At 50.0% G+C, this 19018-nt stretch overlaps 1 protein-coding gene across 1 annotated transcript in view; it reads left to right on the forward strand.

Annotated features, from left to right (window-relative positions):
* The window catches only part of BRD4 (bromodomain containing 4), a 74737-nt gene that overhangs the window by 35240 nt on the left and 20479 nt on the right, over positions 1 to 19018 (forward strand). Inside the window, exons 11-16 of the mRNA XM_058821434.1 lie at positions 2236 to 2435; positions 3895 to 4193; positions 5855 to 5962; positions 12735 to 12787; positions 14400 to 14736; positions 15757 to 16419. Coding sequence (XP_058677417.1) covers positions 2236 to 2435; positions 3895 to 4193; positions 5855 to 5962; positions 12735 to 12787; positions 14400 to 14736; positions 15757 to 16419 — 1660 coding nt within the window. The remainder of the gene's footprint in view (positions 1 to 2235; positions 2436 to 3894; positions 4194 to 5854; positions 5963 to 12734; positions 12788 to 14399; positions 14737 to 15756; positions 16420 to 19018) is intronic.

The raw sequence follows: 19018 nt of genomic DNA on the forward strand, positions 1-19018 counted from the left end.
ATCGTTGGAGGTGGCAGGTGGGGTCCTGGGTTTGGTTTGATGACCCTGGAGGTCTCCATGGACCCTTGGAGGTGACAGTGACCAGGTGGGGTCAGTCATGGGTTGGGCTTGATGACCCTGGAGGTCTCCATGGAAGAACTGGACCCTGCTGTGGCTGAGAACGTGGGCTCAGTCCAGGTGGGACCTGATGACCTTGGAGGTCTCCAGGTGGGGTTGGTCAGTCCCAGGTTACAATCCATGACCTTGGAGGTGACCAAGGCATGGCTGGACCCTGCTCTGGCTGGGAATCTTGGGCTCAGGCCAAGGTGGGACCTGATGACCCTGGAGATCTCCATGGAGCCATTGGAGGTGACACTCAGTGGCCAGGTGGTGACATGGATTGGGTTTGATGACCCTGGACGTCTCCATGGATCCCCTGGACACTGATCTGGGTGACCACATGGGCGTTGGTCAATCCCAGGTTACAATCCATGGTCTTGGAGGTGACCAAGGCATGGCTGGACCTGCTCTGGCTGAGAATCTTGAGCTCAGTCCAAGGTGGGACCTGCTGACCCTGGAGGTTTCCATGGAGCCATTGGAGGTGACCTCAGTGGCCAAGTATGGTCATGGGTTGAGCTTGATGACCCTGGAGGTGTCCATGGAAGAATTGGATCCTGGGCCAGCTGAGAATCTTGGGCTCAGTCCCAGGTGGGACTTGATGACCCTGGAGGTCTCCATGGACCCTTGGAGGTGACAGTGACCAGGTGGGGTCATGGATTGGGCTTGATGACCTTGGAGGTCTCCAGGTGGAGGTTGGTCAATCCCAGGTTGAAATCAATGACCCTGGAAGTGACCATGGAATGGTTGGAGGTGACACTGGCCAGGTGGGGTCAGTCGTGGGTTGGGTTTGATGACCCTGGAGGCCTCCATGGAACCATGGAAGGTGACAGTGACCAGGTGGGCTCGATCAGAGGTCAGATTTGATGACCCTGGAGGTCTTCATGGATGGACTGGAGGACACTGGACTGGGGTAGAACCTTGGGCTCAGTCCAGGGTGGGACCTGAAGACCCTGGAGGTCTCCATGGACTCTTGGAGGTGACATTCAGTGACTGGTTAGTGTCATGGGTTGGGTTTGATGACCTTGGAGGTCTTCAGGTGGGGGTTGGTCAATCCCAGGTTGCAATCAATGACCTTGGAGGTGACCATGGAACGGTTGGAGGTGACATTTAGTGACCAGGTGGGGTCAGTCAGAGGTCAGATTTGATGACCCTGGAGGTCCCCATGGACTCCCTGGACGCTGATCTGGATCACCACGTGGTGGTTGGTCAATCCCACGTTGCAATCAGTCACCTTGGAGCTCTCCATGGAATCATTGGAGGTGACACTCCGTGGCCAGGTGGGGTCATTCGGTAGTTGGGTTTGGTGACCCTGGAGGTGTCCGTGGACATGGACATGACACTGGGTTAGGTTAGCAGCTTGGGGTCTGTCCAAGGCGGGATCTGCTGACCTTGGAGGTCTCCATGGAACCGTTGGAGGTGACGCTCAGTGACCTGATGGGGTCATGGGTTGGGTTTGATGACTCTGGAGGTCTCCATGGACCCTTGGAGGTGACAGTGACCGGGTGGGATCATGGCTTGGGTTTGATGACCCTGGAGGTGTCCATGGCAGAACTGGACCCTGCTCTGCCTGAGAATCATGGGCTCAGTCTGAGGTGGGACCTGCTGACCTTGGAGGTCTCCATGGAACCATTGAAGGTGACAGTGAGCTGGTGGTGTCATGGGTTGGGTTTGGTGACTCTGGAGGTCTCCATGAACCCTTGGAGGTGACAGTGACCAGGTGGGGTCAGTCATGGGTTGGTTTTGATGACCTTGGAGGTCTCTAGGTGGGGTTGGTCAATCCCAGGTTGCAGTTGATGACCCTGGAGATGACCATGGAATGGTTGGAGGTGACAGTGACCAGGTGGGGTCATGGGTTGGTTTTGATGACCCTGGAGGTCTCCATGGAAGGACTGCACCCAGCTCTGGCTGAGAATCTTGGGCTCAGTCCGAGGTGGGACCTGATGGCCTTGGAGGCCTCCATGGAACCATTGAAGCTGACAGTGACCAGGTGGGGTCAGTCGTGGGTTGGGTTTGATGACTTTGGAGGTCTCCATGGAAGAACTGCACCCAGCTCTGCTTGAGCCTCTTGGGCTCAGTCCCAGGTGGGACCTGACCTTCTGGAGAACTTCCAACCTCCCACCTCTCGCACTCCCACAGCTGAAGGCCGTGCACGAGCAGCTGGCGGCGCTGTCCCAGCCCCAGCAGAACAAACCAAAGAAGAAGGAGAAGGACAAGAAGGAGAAGAAGAAGGAGAAGCACAAAAAGAAGGAGGAGCTGGAGGACACCAAGAAGAGCAAAGCCAAGGAGCCGCCACCCAAGAAGGCCAAGAAGAGCAACAGCAACAGCAGCGCCTCCAGGTGGGCCCTTCCCACAATTCCCTGGGGCGGTTTGGGGATCCCCCGGTGCTAATTAAGGTAATTCATTAATTAATGAGGGACCTCGTTGCCCCGGGGGTGGGTGGGGTTGAGCCCAGCCTGGAGCTCAGCTCAGGGTTTGGGGTTGGTTCTTCTCCGTGGTGCTGGGGACACCTGGCCGGGCAGGTGGAGATGGGGTGGGCAGGAGCAAGTTAAGCTCAGTTTTGGAGGTCCAGGAGCAAGTTAAGCTCAGTTTTGGAGGTCCAGGAGCAAGTTAAGCTCGGCTTCGGGTGTCCAAAACCAGCCTGAGCTCCGTTTTGGGCATCCCAAACCAGTTTGAGCTCAGTTCTGGGTGTCCAGAACCAGCTGGGCCTAAACCACCATTCTGGTTTTTGTTGCTGTGAGCAGCAAGAAGGAGCCGGTGGCAGTGAAGTTCTCTCCAGACCCTGTGGGTTAGGGCTGATTTAGGTTGGGTTTAGGTCAGGTTTAAGTCTAAAACTTCGTTTTTTGGTCATGAATGCACCAAGAAGGAGCCGGTGGCAGTGAAGTTCTCCGGACCCTGTGGGTTAGGGCTGATTTAGGTTGGGTTTAGGTCAGGTTTAAGTCTAAAACTTCGGTTTTTGGTCATGAATGCACCAAGAAGGAGCTGGCAGTGAAGTCCTCAAGGTCCTGTGGGTTAGGGCCGGTTAGGTTGGGTTTAGGCTGGGTTTAAGGCTAAACCACCATTTTTTGTTGGCGTGAGCAGCAAGAAGGAGCCGGTGCCGGTCACATCCTCCAGGTTCTATGGGTTAGGGCTGGTTTAGGTCAGGTTTAAGTCTAAAACGACATTTTTTGGGCGTGCACACACCAAGAAGGAGCCGGTGGCAGTGAAGTTCTCCAGGTCCTGTGGGTTAGGGCTGGTTTAGGTTGTGTTTAGGCTGGGTCTAGCCTGGATTTAGGCCTAAACTACCATTTTTTGTTGACCTGAGCAGCAAGAAGGAGCCAGTGGCAGCGAAGTCCTCCAGATCCTGTGGGTCAGGGCTGGTTTAGGTCGGGTTTAGGCTGAATTTAGGCTGGCTTTAAGTCTAAAACCCCATTTTTTGGTCACACAACAAGAAGGGGGCGGTGGCAGTGGAGTCCTCCAGATCCTGTGGGTCAGGGCTGGTTTAGGTCGGATTTCAACCACGTTAGGTCAGGTTTAGACCAGGTTTAGGCCTAAACCCCCATGTTTTGTTGGTGTGAGCACCGAGAAGGAGCTGGTGGCAGTGAAGTTCTCCAGATCCTGTGGGTTAGAGCTGGTTTATGTTGGGCTTAGACTGGGTTCAAGTCCAAAACCCCATTTTTTGGTCACTCACACAGCAAGAAGGAGCTGGTGGCAGCGAAGTTCTCCAGGTCCTGTGGGTTAGGCTGGGTTTAGGCTGGTTTTAGGTCAGGTTTAGGTTTGGTTTAGGCCTAAACCCCCACGTTTTGTTGACCTGAGCAGCAAGAAGGAGCCGGCGCCGGTGAAGCCCAGCAAAGCCGCGCCCGCCTACGAGTCGGAGGAGGAGGAGAAGTGCAAGCCCATGTCCTACGAGGAGAAGCGGCAGCTGAGCCTGGACATCAACAAACTGCCCGGGGAGAAGCTGGGCAGGGTCGTGCACATCATCCAATCCCGGGAGCCCTCGCTCAAGAACTCCAACCCCGACGAGATCGAGATCGACTTCGAGACGCTGAAGCCGTCGACGCTGCGCGAGCTCGAGCGCTACGTCACCTCCTGCCTGCGCAAGAAGAGGAAACCGCCAGGTACCTCCAGACCCCAAATTTGAGGGTTTTCAGCCCAATTTTGATCCCCAGGGTTGGGTTTTTAGGGAGATTTTGGAGGTGGTTTGGCCTCGCCAAGACGGTGGAAGGCAGGATTCAAAATGGCAGCAGTGGAATTCAAAATGGCGGCGGGTGGGATTCAAAATGGCAGCAGGTAGGATTCAAAATGGCAGCTGTGGGATTCAAAATGGTGGCAGGTGATATTCAAAATGGTGGCAGGTGATATTCAAAATGGCGGCAGGTTGGATTAAAAATGGCAGCAGGTGATACTCAAAATGGCGACAGGTAGGATTCAAAATGGCAACAGCTAGGATTCAAAATGGAGGTGAGTGGGACTCAAAATGGCGGCAGTGGGATTCAAAATGGTGGCGGGTGGAATTCAAAATGGCGGCAGTGGGATTCAAAATGGAGGCAAGTGGGACTCAAAATGGCAGCTGTGAGATTCTAAATGGCGGCGGGTGGGATTCAAAATGGTGGCCACTGTTGGTCTCACTTTAGTTGTAATAATTGAAGATTTTATTTTTAAGTTTCAATGTTTTAAAACATTGGATGCACGTTTGCAGCAAAGCAGTTGGGTTTGGGATTAACCAGTTGGGTTTGGGATTAACTAGTTGGGTTTGGGATTAACCAGTTGGGTTTGGGATTAACTAGTTGGGATGAACCAGCTGGGTTTAGGATCAGCCAGTTGAGTTTGGGACTAACAGGTTGGGTGTAGAACCAACCAGTTAAGTTTGAGCTGAGCTGCTTGGGTTTAGGATGACCCAGGTGGGTTTAGGATGATCCAGTTGGGTTTAGAACCAACCACTTGAGTTTAGGATGATCCAATTGGGTTTAGAACCAACCACTTGAGTTTAGGATGACCCAGTTGAGTTCAGGCCGCCCTAGTTAGGTTTAGAACCAACCACTTGGGTTCAGGATGGCCCAGTTGGGTTCAGGACCAACCACTTGGGTTCAGGATGACCCAGTTGAGTTCAGGCCGCCCGAGTTGGGTTTAGAACCAACCAGTTGGGTTCAGGATGAGCCAGTTGGGTTCAGGACCAACCAGTTGAGTTTAGGATGACCCAGTTGAGGTTAGAACCCACCAGGTGAGTTCAGGATGACTCAGCTGAATTTAGGATGCCCCAGTTAAGTTCAGGCTGCTCCAGTTGGGTTTAGGATGACCCAGTTGAGTTTAGAACCAACCAGTTGAGTTCAGGACGACCCAGTTGGGTTTAGAACCACCTGGTTTCGTTTAGACTGAACCGGTTGAGTTTAGAACCAACCAGTTGAGTTCAGGACGATCCAGTTGGGTGTAGAACCAACCAGTTGGGTTTACAATGAACTGGTTGAGTTTAGAACCAGCCAGTTGAGTTCAGGATGACCCAGCTGGGTTTACAACCAACCAGTTGAGTTTAGAACCAACTGGTTGAGTTTGGGATGAGCCAGTTGGGTTTACAATGAACTGGTTGAGTTTAGAACCAACTGGTTGAGTTTGGGATGACCCAGTTGGGTTTACAATGAACCGGTTGCATTTAGAACCAGCCAGTTGAGCTCAGGCTGCCCCAGCTGGGACTCCCCAGTTGACTTTAACCCATCCCAGTTGTGTTGAGCCCCCCGGTCGCCGTTTCCGCCCCGCGCTGACGCTCTCCCGTTGCTCCCGGCAGAGAAGCTCGACGTCCTGGCCGGCTCCTCCAAGCTCAAGGGCTTCTCCTCGTCCGAGTCGGAGTCGAGCAGCGAGTCGAGCTCCTCGGACAGCGACGAGTCGGACTCAGGTTAGCGCCTCCCTCCCTCCCTCCTCCCTCCTTTCCTCCGCCCCGGCCTTGTGGCAGAAATAAAATCTCGATTTCATCGCCGCCTTCGCCGTCCGCTCGTCTTTGGGGGAGCCTCGGCCCCGTCCCGACCCCGCCCGCGAAGGATTTGGAATTTTTGTGGATTTTTTATCATTCCGGAGCGAGCGCTGTGGGGGGGGTGGGGTCGGGGGGGGGTTGGGGTGGTTGGGGTGGAGATGGAGGGGGAGGGGGGGTTGGGGAAAAAATGGGATTTTGTGGGGAGAAAATGGGGGTTTATGGTTAAAAAAAGGGATTTTGTGGGAAAAATGGGATTTTGTGGAGGGAAAAATGGGATTTTGTGGGGAAAAATGGGATTTTATTGGGAAAAAAATGGGATTTTATGGTGAAAGAAAGGGATGCTGTGGGAGAAAATGGGATTTTATGGAGGAAAAAATGGGATTTTGTGGGGAAAAATGGAGTAGATGGAGTTTTAGGGAGAAAAAAACGGAGGGAATGGGATTTTATTGAAAAAATGGGATTTTATGGAGAAAAAGGTGGAGGGAAGGGGATTTTATAGAGATAAGAATGGAGGAAATGGCATTTTATAGAAAAAGTGATTTTATGGAGAAAAAATGGAGCTTATGGGATTTTTTGGAGATAGGAATGGACAAAATGGGATTTTATGGAGAAAACAATGAAAGAAATGGGATTTTATGGAGAAAAATGGGATTTTATGGGGAAAACAAGATGGAAGGAAAGGGATTTGGTGGGAAAATGGGGAAAAATATGGAGAGAAAGCGATTTTATGGAAAAAATATGGAGGGAAAGGGATTCTATGGATAAAAAGATGGAAAAAACGGGATTTTATGGAGAAAAAAGGTGGAACAAGTGGGATTTTATGGAGATGAGAATGGAGGAAATGGAGAAAAATATGGAAGGAAAGGGATTTGGTGGAAAAAAATGGAATTTTGTGGAGAAAAAAATGAGGAGGTGAGGTTTTAGGGAGGAAAAAAATGGGATTTTATGAAGAAAAATATGGAGGGAAAGGGAATTTCTGGAAAAAAATGGGATTTTATGGAGAGGAAAAGATGGAGGGAAAGGGGTTTGGTAGAAAAAATGGGGAAAAGCATAGAGAGAAAGGAATTTTATGGAGAAGTGGGATTTTATGGATAAAAACAGGGAGAAAATGGGATTTTCTGGTGAAAAAGGTGGAGCAGATGGGGTTTTATGGAGATAAGAATGTAGGAAATGGGATTTTATGAAGAAAGTGTGATTTTATGGAGAAAAAATGGAGCAGATGGGATTTTTTGAAGATAGGAATGGACAAAATGGGATTTTATGGAGAAAAACATGGAGGGAAAGGGATTTTGTGGGGAAAATGGGATTTTATGGAGAAAAATATGGAGAAAAAATGGGATTTTCTTGAGGAAATAAGATGGAGGAAAGGGGATTTTATGGAGATAAGAATGGAGGAAATGGGATTTTATGGCAAAAGTGAGATGGAGGGAAAGGGGTTTTGGGGAAAAAACGGCATTTTAGGGGGTAAGAATGGAGAAAAGGGGATTTGATGGAGAAAAAAAAGATGGAGAAAAAGGGATTTTATGGAAAAAACAAGATTTTATGGAGATAAAGATGGAGGGACTGGGGTATCATTGTAAAAATGGGATTTTATGAGGGATTAAATGGAGCAGATGGAATTTTTTGGAGATAAGAATAGAGGGAAAGGGATTTATGGAAAAAAGGGAATTTTATGGAGATAAGACTGGAGGAAATGGGATTTGATGTAAAAACAAGAGGAAGTTTATGGATAAAAGAGGGAGGGAATGGGATTCTGTGGATAGAAAGGTGGGGAAAATGGGATTTTATTGAGGAAAGAGTGTAGGAAGTGGGAGTTTGTGGAGAAAATAAGATAGAGGGAAAGAGGTTTTATGAAAAAAAAAGAGATTTTATGGGGAAAATACGGAGCAGATGGGATTTGATGGAGAAAATCAGATGGAGGGAAAGGGGATTTATGGATAAAATGGAATTTTATAAGGGGAAAATTTGAGGACATGGGGTTTTAGGGAGGAAAAATGGGATTTTATAGGGAAAAAATGGAGTAGATGGGATTTCAGGGAGAAAAATATGGAGGGGCAGGAATTTGGTGGAAAATGGGATTTTATGGAGAGAAGAGCGGAGGAAAAGGGATTTTATAAAGGAAAAATGGGATTTTCTAAAGGAAAAATGGGATTTTATGGAGATAAGAACGGAGGAAAAGGGATTTTATAAAGGAAAAATGGGATTTTATGGAGATAAGAACAGAGGAAAAGGGATTTTATAAAGGAAAAATGGGATTTTATGGAGATAAGAACGGAGGAAAAGGGATTTTCTAAAGGAAAAATGGGATTTTATGGAGATAAGAACAGAGGAAAAGGGATTTTATAAAGGAAAAATGGGATTTTATGGAGGAAAAATGGAGTAGATGGGCTTTTGGGGAGGTAAGAATGGAGGGAATGGGATTTTATTGAAAAAATTGGATTTTAGGGGATAAAAAGAGGGAGCAGCTGGGATTGTATGGAGAAAAGAATGGGGAAAATGGGATTTTATGAAGAAAGCAAGATGGAGAAAAGGGCATTTTATGGATAAAAAGATGGAGGGAGAGGGATTTATTTTCTCAGTAAAATCCCATTTTATCGAGAAAATGGGATTTTATGGAGTGAAAAGATGCAAGAAATGGGATTTTAATGAGAAAAGAATAGAGGAAATTGGGATTTTATGGCAAAAATAAGGTGGAGGGAAAGGGATTTGGTGGAAAAAATAGAATTACATGGAGAAAAAGATGGAGGGAATGGGATATTATTGAAAAAAATGGGATTTCATGGGGAAAAAAAGATGGAGGGAATGGAATTTTATGGATAAAAATATGAAAGGAATGGGATTTTACAGAAAAAAGGGATTTTATAGATAAAAATATGGAGGGAGAGGGATTTTTTGGGAAAAATGAAATTTTATGAAGAAAAAATGGAAGGAGCAGAATTTTAAAAAATTTAAAAATTGGGAAAATTTTAGGGTTAAAAAATGGAGGGAATGGGATTTTATAGATTAAAAACTCGGGGCAAATGGGATTTTAGGGATAAATCCCTTTTTATTTTACGGCACCGGGCGGATTTGGGATCTGGGATCGGGAGGAAAAATTGGATTTTGAGGAAATTTGGAATTCCAAGTCCCTGGCGTCGCTCCCTGCGCCTCCCTTGGGATAAAATCTTGATTTTTCCTGGGTTTTATCCCAAATTTTCCTGTTTATATTCCTAGATTTTCCTGGTTGTTATCCTGATTTTTCTTGGGTTTTATTCCAAATTTTCCTGATTATTATCCCAATTTTTTCTGGTTTTTATCCCAGATTTTTCCTTGTTCTTATCCCAATTTTTTCTGGTTTTTATCCCATCCCAAAATGTGAGGTTGAGCCAGGCTTAACTCCAGGGAAGGGTTTGGTGGCTCCAGTGTTGGAAAATTCACGGAATTATTTGGGATTGAATTCCAGAGGGAGTCAAGTGTGGAGAAGGAGCAGAAAAACAAAAAAAAAAAAACCAAAAAAGAGAAAAAATCCCCAAAAATCTTCCAAAAAAAAGAGCAAAAAACCCCGAATAAAATAAAATAAAATAATGCCATAAAACCAGAATTTGGTGGTGATTTTCCAGAATTTTACCAGGATAAATCCAGAATTAGGAATCTTTGAACATTTTCAGGATTTTTTAGAACAATTTTAAGGAATTTCCCATCAATTTGGGGATTTTTGGATGAGGTTCAAAGGTTTTGTTGGAATTTTTAAACCTGAATTAAGAATGAGAAAATCCAAGGAATTGGTGCTGAATTCTTCCTTGGATTGATCCTTTAAATCTTATTTTTTGGGGGATATTCCTGATTTTTGCCTGATTTTCCATCAAATCCACCAAAATTTGCCTCATCCCAAATCCAGAACTTTAACTTTTCCCCAAAAATTGGTGGTTGGAAGCAGAAAAACCTGGAAAAGGCATTTTTGGGGATAAATTTCATTTCAAACCACCAAGTCCAGATTTTTTTTCCCCAGAAAATTTTGATCTGCTCCAAATATTTTCCGCAGTCCTGTTAATTTTTATGTTCCCTTTCCCAAGATTTCTCAGCCTTGGAAGCACCAATTCCTCATTCCCTCAAAAACTTGGAAAATTGGATCCATTGGATGTTTGGGAATAATAAAAGTGATAAAAGAACTCCAAAATTTCACATTTTTCATGGAATTTCACCCCAGGATTTGGGAATTTGGATCCGTCCGTCGGCGTTTCGCTGTTTGGGTGGGAATAGAATCAGGATTTTGGGGAAAATTTTGGGAAAATCCCAGAAATTTGACATTTTTGCCCCAAAATCACCTGGAAGTGACTTCTCCATCAATCCCTGTGGATTCGGGGTTGAAGGTTCATCCATGGGTTGGGTTGGGATCTCCAAAATTCAGAGGATCCTTCTGGGAACGCGGTTCCGACTCGGATCCGACAGCCGGGGAGGAAATTTGGGATCAGCCTTGAGTTGAAGTCCTTGGAATCTTCTTGTGGACCAGAAAATTCCAGCTGGGACGCAAAATCGGTGGTGAAATTTGGGATCATCCTTGAGTTGGGATCTCTGGAATCTCCTTTGGACCAGGAAATTCCAATTTGGGCCCAAAATCAGTGGTGGTGGAGTTTGGAATCATCCTTGGGTTGGGATCTCCATGATCTCCGTGGAACCTCACAATTCCAACTGGGACCCAAAATCGGTGATGGAGTTCAGGATCATCCTTGGGTTGGGATCTCCAGAATTCAGAGGATCCTTCTGGGAACGCGATTCCGACGTGGATCCGACAGCCAGGGAGGAAATTTGGGATCAGCCTTGGGTTGAAATCCTTGTTATCTCCTTCTGGACCAGAAAATTCCAATTTGGACCCAAAATCGGTGATGGAGTTTGGGATCATCCTTGGGTTGGGATCTCCAGGATCTTCGGGTGATGTCCATGGAAATGGGACCCAAAATTGGTTGTGGAGTTTGGGATCAGCCTTGGGTTGGGATCTCCAGGATCTCCGTCCGTGGAACCTCACAATTTCCATGGGGACCCAAAATTGGTGATGGAGTTTGGGATCATCCTTGGGTTGGGATCTCGAGGATCTTCGGGTGATCTCCATGGAAATGAGACCCAAAATTGGTTGTGGAGTTTGGGATCATCCTTGGGTTGGGATCTCGAGGATCTTCGGGTGATCTCCATGGAAATGAGACCCAAAATTGGTTGTGGAGTTTGGGATCATCCTTGGGTTGGGATCTCGAGGATCTTCGGGTGATCTCCATGGAAATGGGACCCAAAATTGGTTGTGGAGTTTGGGATCATCCTTGGGTTGAAGTCCTTGGAATCTTCTTCTGGACCAGAAAATTCCAATTTGGACCCAAAATCAGTGAGGGAGTTTGGGATCATCCTTGGGTTGGGATCTCGAAATTCCAGGATGATCCTTCTGGACTAGAAAATTCTCATTGGGGTCGTCTTTGGGATCTCCAGAGTCCAGGATGATCCTTCTGGGAACGCGATTCCGACTTGGACCCAAGAACCGGTGATGGAATTTGGGATCATCCTTGGGTTGGGATCTCCAGGTGATCTCCATGGAACCTCACGATTCCGACGGGGACCCAGAATTGGTGATGGAATTTGGGATCATCCTTGGGTTGAAGTCCTTGGTGTCTCCTTATGGACCAGGAAATTCCAATTTGGACCCAAAATCGGTGGTGACTGTTGGGATCATCCTTGGGTTGGGTTCTCCAGGTGATCTCCATGGAACCTCACGATTCCGATGGGGACCCAAAATTGATGATGGAATTTGGGATCGTCCTTGGGTTGAAATCCTTGGAATCTTCTTCTGGACATTGTGATTTTGACTTGAATCACAATTGGCGATGAAGGTTGGGATCATCTTCAGGTTGGGATCTCCAGAATCCAGGATGAGCCTTCTGGACCTTGTGATTCCATCTGGGATTCATCAATTTGGGACGGAATTTGGGATCATCCTTGGGTTGAAATCCTGGGAATCTTCTGGACCTCACAGTTCCAGCTGGGATCCATCAACTGGTGATGGAATTTGGGATCATCTTTGGGTTGAAATCCTTGGAATCTTCTTCTGGGCATTGTGATTTTGACTTGAATCACAATTGGCGACGAAGGTTGGGATCATCTTCAGGTTGGGATCTCCAGAATCCAGGATGATCCTTCTGGACCTCACAGTTCCAACTGGGACCCATCAACTGGCGATGGAATTTGGGATCATCCTTGGGTTGAAATCCTGGGAATCTTCTGGACCTCACAGTTCCAACTGGGACCCATCAACTGGCGATGGAATTTGGGATCATCTTTGGGTTGAAATCTTTGAATCTCCTTTTGGATCTCATGATTCCAACTGGGATCCATCAACTGACAGTGGAGTTTGGGATCATCTTTGTGTTCAAATCTTTGTGATTTTCTTTTGGACCTCGCAATTCCAGCTGGGATCCGACGATGGAATTTGCCCAGGTTCTCCCCCTGGAGCAGCGACATTCCCAGGATATCGGATCCTGTGGAATCCACGGATTTTCTTGGCCGTTGGATCTTTTTCCGACAATTTTCCATCTCTTTTTTTGGCGGCAAAATCCCCGATCGCAGAAACCCCCTGGGGAATTCCAGCTCCATCCCTGGGGAATTCCAGCCCCGTTCCCGATCGGGTTCATCAGGAGCCATTCCCAAATTAATTATTTTTCTTTTCCCCTTCTTTTGGCAGAAATGGCGCCAAAATTGAAGAAAAAGGGGCACTCGGGGCGGGAGCAGAAAAAGGTAGGAATGGGATTGGGATTGGGATTGGATCTGTGGGATTGGACCCATGGGTTGGCACTGGATTGGTGGGATTGGATCCATGGATTGGGATTGCATCATTAATTGGGTTGGGGTCGGATCTATGGATTGGGATTGGATTGAGGTTGGGATTGGATACGTGGGGCTGGATCCATGGATTGGGGTTGGATTGGGATTGGATCCATGGGTTGGGGTTGGATCCATGGGTTGGGGTTGGATCCATGGGTTGGAATAGGATTTGTGGATTTGGACGGGATCCATTAATTGGGTTGGGGTTGGATCCATGGATTGGGATTGGGGTTGGGATCCATGAATTGGGATTGGGATCCATGGATTGGGATTGGGGTTGGATCCATGGATTGGGATTGGATCCCTGGATTGGGATTGGGGTTGGATCCATGGATTGGGATTGGGGTTGGATCCATGGATTGGGATGAGATCCATGGATTGGGATTGGGATTGGATCCATGGATTGGGATTGGGATCCATGGATTGGGTTGGGGTTGGATCCATGGATTGGGGTTGGGATCCATGGGTTGGGATTGGGGTTGGGATCCATGGATTGGGATTGGGGTTGGGATCCATGGGTTGGGATTGGGATCCATGGATTGGGATTGGGGTTGGGATCCATGGGTTGGGATTGGGGTTGGATCCATGGATTGGGATTGGGATCCATGGATTGGGATTGGGATCCATGGATTGGGGTTGGGGTTGGATCCATGGATTGGGATTGGGATCCATGGATTTGGATTGGGATAGGATCCATGGATTGGGATTGGATCCATGGATTGGGATTGGGGTTGGATCCATGGATTGGGATGAGATCCATGGGTTGGGGTTGGATTGGGATTGGGGTTGGAGTGGGGCTGGGTCCATGGATTTGGATGGGATCCCTGGATTGGGTTGGGGTTGGGATCCATGTTTTGAGATTGGGATCCATGGATTGGGATTGGATCGTTAATTGGGTTGGGGTTGGATCCATGGATTGGAATAGGATCTGTGGATTGGGGTTGGATCCATGGATGGGGGTTGGATCCATTTATTGTGTTGAGGTTGGATCCATGGATTTAGATGGGATCCATTAATTGGGGTGGGGTTGGATCCATGCATTTGGATGGGATCCATGGGATTGGGTTGGATCAATTAATTGGGGTGGGGTGGGATCCATGGATTAAGTTGGGATGGGATCCATGGATTGAGGTTGGATCCATTAATTTGGGTTAGGTTGGGATGGGATCCATGGATTGGGATTGGATCCACTTGGGGTGGGGTCGGATCCATGGATTTGGATGGGATCCATGGATTGGGATTGGATTGGTCATTTTGATGACCAGAAGCCTTTTTTGATGACACAGAAGAACATTTTGGTGTCCAAAACCACCTTTAGATGACCCAAGAGCTCATTTTAGTGTCGAAAATCACCTTAGATGACTCCAGACCTCACTTTGACAGCCAAAATCTCGGTGACCACCAACTCTGAAGCCCCACCAGCCCGTTTTGATGCCCCCACCGCCTCACTCCTTACCCAAACCCCCTTTTTCTCCACCCCACCACCCCATCTCCGCTTCCTCCTAACCCCTCCCTCCTCCCGCAGCACCACCACCACCACCACCCCTCGGCGGCGCCGCCGCAGCCGCCCCCGGCGCCGCCGCAGCCCGTCCCGCCGGCGCTGCAGCAGCCGCCGCCGCCCGTCCCGCCGCCCGCCGCGCCCCTGAAGGCGTCGCCGCCGCCGCCGCCGCCGTTCGTGGCCGCGCAGGTGCCCGTCCTGGAGCACCCCCTGCCCGGCGCCATGTTCGACACCATGGCCCACTTCGGGCAACCCATGCTGCACCTGCCCCAGCCCGAGCTGCCCCCGCCGCCGCACCTGCCCCCGGCGCCGCCCGAGCACGGCACGCCGCCCCACCTCAACCAGCACGTGGTGTCTCCTCCAGGTGAGGCGCTGGGGAGCAGGGACCGGGAGGAGGAGGAGGAGGAGGGTGGTGGGTGGGGAAAGGGAGGTTCTTCACTCCTGGTGTCCACCATCATCTTGTTGGGATGGCCCCAGAGGATCAGGATGGCGGTGGATGCAGAAAAGGGAGGTTCTTGGGTCTTGGCGTCCACCGTGGTCTTGTTGGGATAGCCCAAGCGGAAGAACATGGTGGTGGATGGGGAAAGGGAGGTTCTTGTCTCTTGGTGTCCACCATCATCTTGTTGGGATGGCCCCAGAGGAGGATGAGGATGGTGGTGGGTGGGGAAAGGGAGGTTCTTCTCTCTTGGTGTCCACCATCATCTTGTTGGGAGGGCCCAGGAGGAAAAGAGTGAGGATTGTGGTGGATGGGGAAAGGGAGGTTCTTCTCTCTGGATGTTCACCATCGTCTTGTTGGGATGGCCCGAGAGGAAGAACATGGTGGTGGGTGTAGAAAGGGAGGTTCTTGGGTCTTGGTGTCCACCACGGTCTTGTTGGGATGTTCCAAAAGAAAGAGGAAGGGGATGGTGGTGGGTGGGGAAAGGGAGGGTTGTGGGTCTTGGTGTCTGCTGTGGTCTTGTTGGGCTGTCCAAACATCTCAGAGGTAGAGGATGGTGGTGGGTGGGCTTGGTTCCTTCTGGAAGATGATGGGATGGGATTGGAAGGTCATGGACCATCCCATGGAAGTTCTTCTGACCTCACCGCCGTGTCCTTCCTGGGACATCCCAGAAGGAAAGGAGAACACTGGGTGGGGTTTGGGTTTGAAAGACCGTGCCCTGCAAGTTCTCCTGACCTCACCGCCGTGTCCTTCCTGGGACATTCCAGAAGACCAACACTGGGTGGGGTTTGGGGTTGATGCACCACGCCATGGAAGTTCTCCTGACCTCCTGCCCGTCCTTCCTGGGACATCTCAGAAGGAAAGGAGAGCATTGGGTGGGTGGGGTTTGGGGCTGATGGACCACGCCCTGCAAGTTCTCCTGACCTCCTGCCCGTCCTTCCTCCGCAGCTTTGCACAACGCTCTGCCTCAGCAGCCCTCGAGGCCCAGCAACCGGGCGGCCGCGCTGCCCCCGAAGCCGCCCCGGCCGCCGGCCGTGTCCCCGGCGCTGCCGCCGCCGCCGCAGCCTCCGCCGCAACCGCTGCTGCCGCAGCCGCCGCTGCCGCAGCCGCCGCAGGTGCTGCTGGAGGACGAGGAGCCGCCGCCGCCGGTGCCGCCGCCGCCGGTGCCGCCGCCGCCGCACCACGGCCTCCCCCTGAGCGCCAGCCAGATGCAGCTGTACCTGCAGCAGCTGCAGAAGGTGCAGCCGCAGACTCCGCTTCTCCCTTCAGTGAAGGTCCAGTCGCAGGCGGCGCCGCAGCCGCAGCCGCAGCCTCCCCCCGCGCAGCTGCAGCCGCCGCCGCCGCCCTCGGCGCATCCCGCGGTGCAGCCGCTGCAGCCGCCGCCGCCGCCGCGCCCGCTGCACCTGCAGCCGCCCCTGCCCTTCCCCGCGCACCTGGCGCAGCCGCCGGCGCCGCCGCAGCCGCAGCAGCCGCAGCCCCAGCAGGTGCAGCAGCAGCAGCAGCAGCAGCAGCAGCAGGCGCAGCAAACGGCGCAGCAGACGGGCAAAGCGCAGCAGGTCATCCAGCACCACCCGTCACCGCGGCAGCACAAAAACGACCCCTACGGCAGCGGTGAGGGACGGACGGACGGACACGCAGGGAGGGAGGGGAGGGACGGAGGGGTGGGAGGGTGGATGGAGGGATGGACGGACATGGAGAGATGGATGGATGGACGGACACATGGAGGGAGGGATGATGGATGGATGATGGATGGATGGATGATGGATGGAGACATAATGGATGGATGATGGATGGATGGAGGGATGGATGATGGATGGATGGATGATGGATGGATGGACACAATGGAAGGATGATGGATGGATGGATGGATGATGGATGGATGGATGGATGGATGGATGGATGATGGATGGATGATGGATGGATGATGGATGGATGGATGGATGATGGATGGATGATGGATGATGGATGGATGATGGATGGAGACACAATGGATGGATGATGGATGGATGATGGATGATGGATGGATGGACACAATGGATGGATGATGGATGGATGGATGATGGGTGGAGACATAATGGATGGATGGATGGATGGATGACGGATGGATGGATGGATGGATGGATGGATGGACACAATGGATGGATGATGGATGGATGGATGATGGATGATGGATGATGGATGGATGATGGATGGACACAATGGAAGGATGATGGATGATGGATGGTTGATGGATGGATGATGGATGGAGACACAATGGATGGATGATGGATGGATGGGTGGATGGATGGATGGATGGATGGATGGATGATGGATGGATGGATGGATGGATGGATGATGGATGGATGATGGATGGATGATGGATGGATGATGGATGGATGGATGGATGGATGATGGAAGATGGATGGATGATGGATGGATGGATGGATGGATGGATGGATGGATGGATGGATGGATGATGGATGGATGATGGATGGAAGATGGATGGAAGATGGATGGATGATGGATGGATGGATGGATGGATGGATGGATGATGGATGGATGGATGATGGATGGATGGATGATGGATGATGGATGGAAGATGGATGGAAGATGGATGGATGATGGATGGATGGATGGATGGATGGATGGATGATGGATGGATGATGGATGGATGGATGGATGGATGATGGATGGATGGATGGATGGATGATGGATGGATGGATGGATGGATGATGGATGGATGATGGATGGATGATGGATGGATGATGGATGGATGACGGATGGATGATGGATGGATGGATGATGGATGGATGGATGAGGGATGGATGGACACAATGGAAGGATGATGGATGGATGATGGATGGATGATGGATGGATGATGGATGGATGATGGATGATGGATGGATGGATGATGGATGGATGGATGGATGATGGATGATGGATGGATGGATGGATGATGGATGGATGGATGATGGATGGATGGATGAGGGATGGATGGATGATGGATGATGGATGGATGGATGGATGGATGGATGATGGATGGATGGATGGATGATGGATGGATGATGGATGGATGGATGGATGGATGGATGGATGGATGATGGATGATGGATGGATGGATGGATGGATGATGGATGGATGGATGGATGGATGATGGATGATGGATGGATGGATGGATGATGGATGGATGACGGATGGATGGATGGATGGATGGATGGATGGATGGATGGATGGATGGATGATGGATGGATGATGGATGGATGGATGATGGATGGATGGATGATGGATGGATGGATGGATGGATGATGGATGGATGGATGGATGGATGGATGATGGATGGATGACGGATGGATGGATGGATGGATGGATGGATGATGGATGGATGATGGATGGATGGATGATGGATGGATGGATGGATGGATGGATGATGGATGATGGATGATGGATGGATGATGGATGGATGACGGATGGATGGATGGATGGATGGATGGATGATGGATGGATGGATGGATGGATGATGGATGGATGATGGGTGGATGGATGATGGATGGATGGATGATGGATGGATGGATGATGGATGATGGATGGATGATGGATGGATGGATGATGGATGGATGGACACAATGGAAGGATGATGGATGGATGATGGATGGATGATGGATGATGGATGGATGGATGGATGGATGGATGGATGGATGGATGGATGGATGATGGATGGATGGATGAGGGATGGATGGATGATGGATGGATGATGGATGGATGAGGGATGGATGGATGATGGATGGACAGACAGACACATGGATGGATGGATGGATGGATGGATGGACAGACAGACACATGGATGGATGGATGATGGATGGATGGATGGATGATGGATGGATGGACACAATGGAAGGATGATGGATGGATGGATGATGGATGGACACACAATGGGAGGATGCTGGATGGACAGACAGACACATGGATGGATGGATGAAGGATGGATGGGGATGGAGGGACAGACGGACATGTGGAGGGATGGATGGTTGATGGATGGACGGACGATGGATGGATGATGGATGGACACACAGACCCGTGGATGGATGATGGATGCGTGGACAGGAAGGGTGGGCTGGAATCGCCTGGCGAGGGCTCAGCACATCAGGGAGCTCTGAGAGTTTGCAGCTGTTGGGATCTCCAGATGTTGGGGATCTCCAGGTGTTGGGGATCTCCAGGTGTTGGGGATCTCTGG

This window comes from Ammospiza caudacuta, chromosome 29, assembly GCF_027887145.1.
Source record: "Ammospiza caudacuta isolate bAmmCau1 chromosome 29, bAmmCau1.pri, whole genome shotgun sequence".
In the NCBI taxonomy this organism is placed as follows: Eukaryota; Metazoa; Chordata; class Aves; order Passeriformes; family Passerellidae; genus Ammospiza; species Ammospiza caudacuta.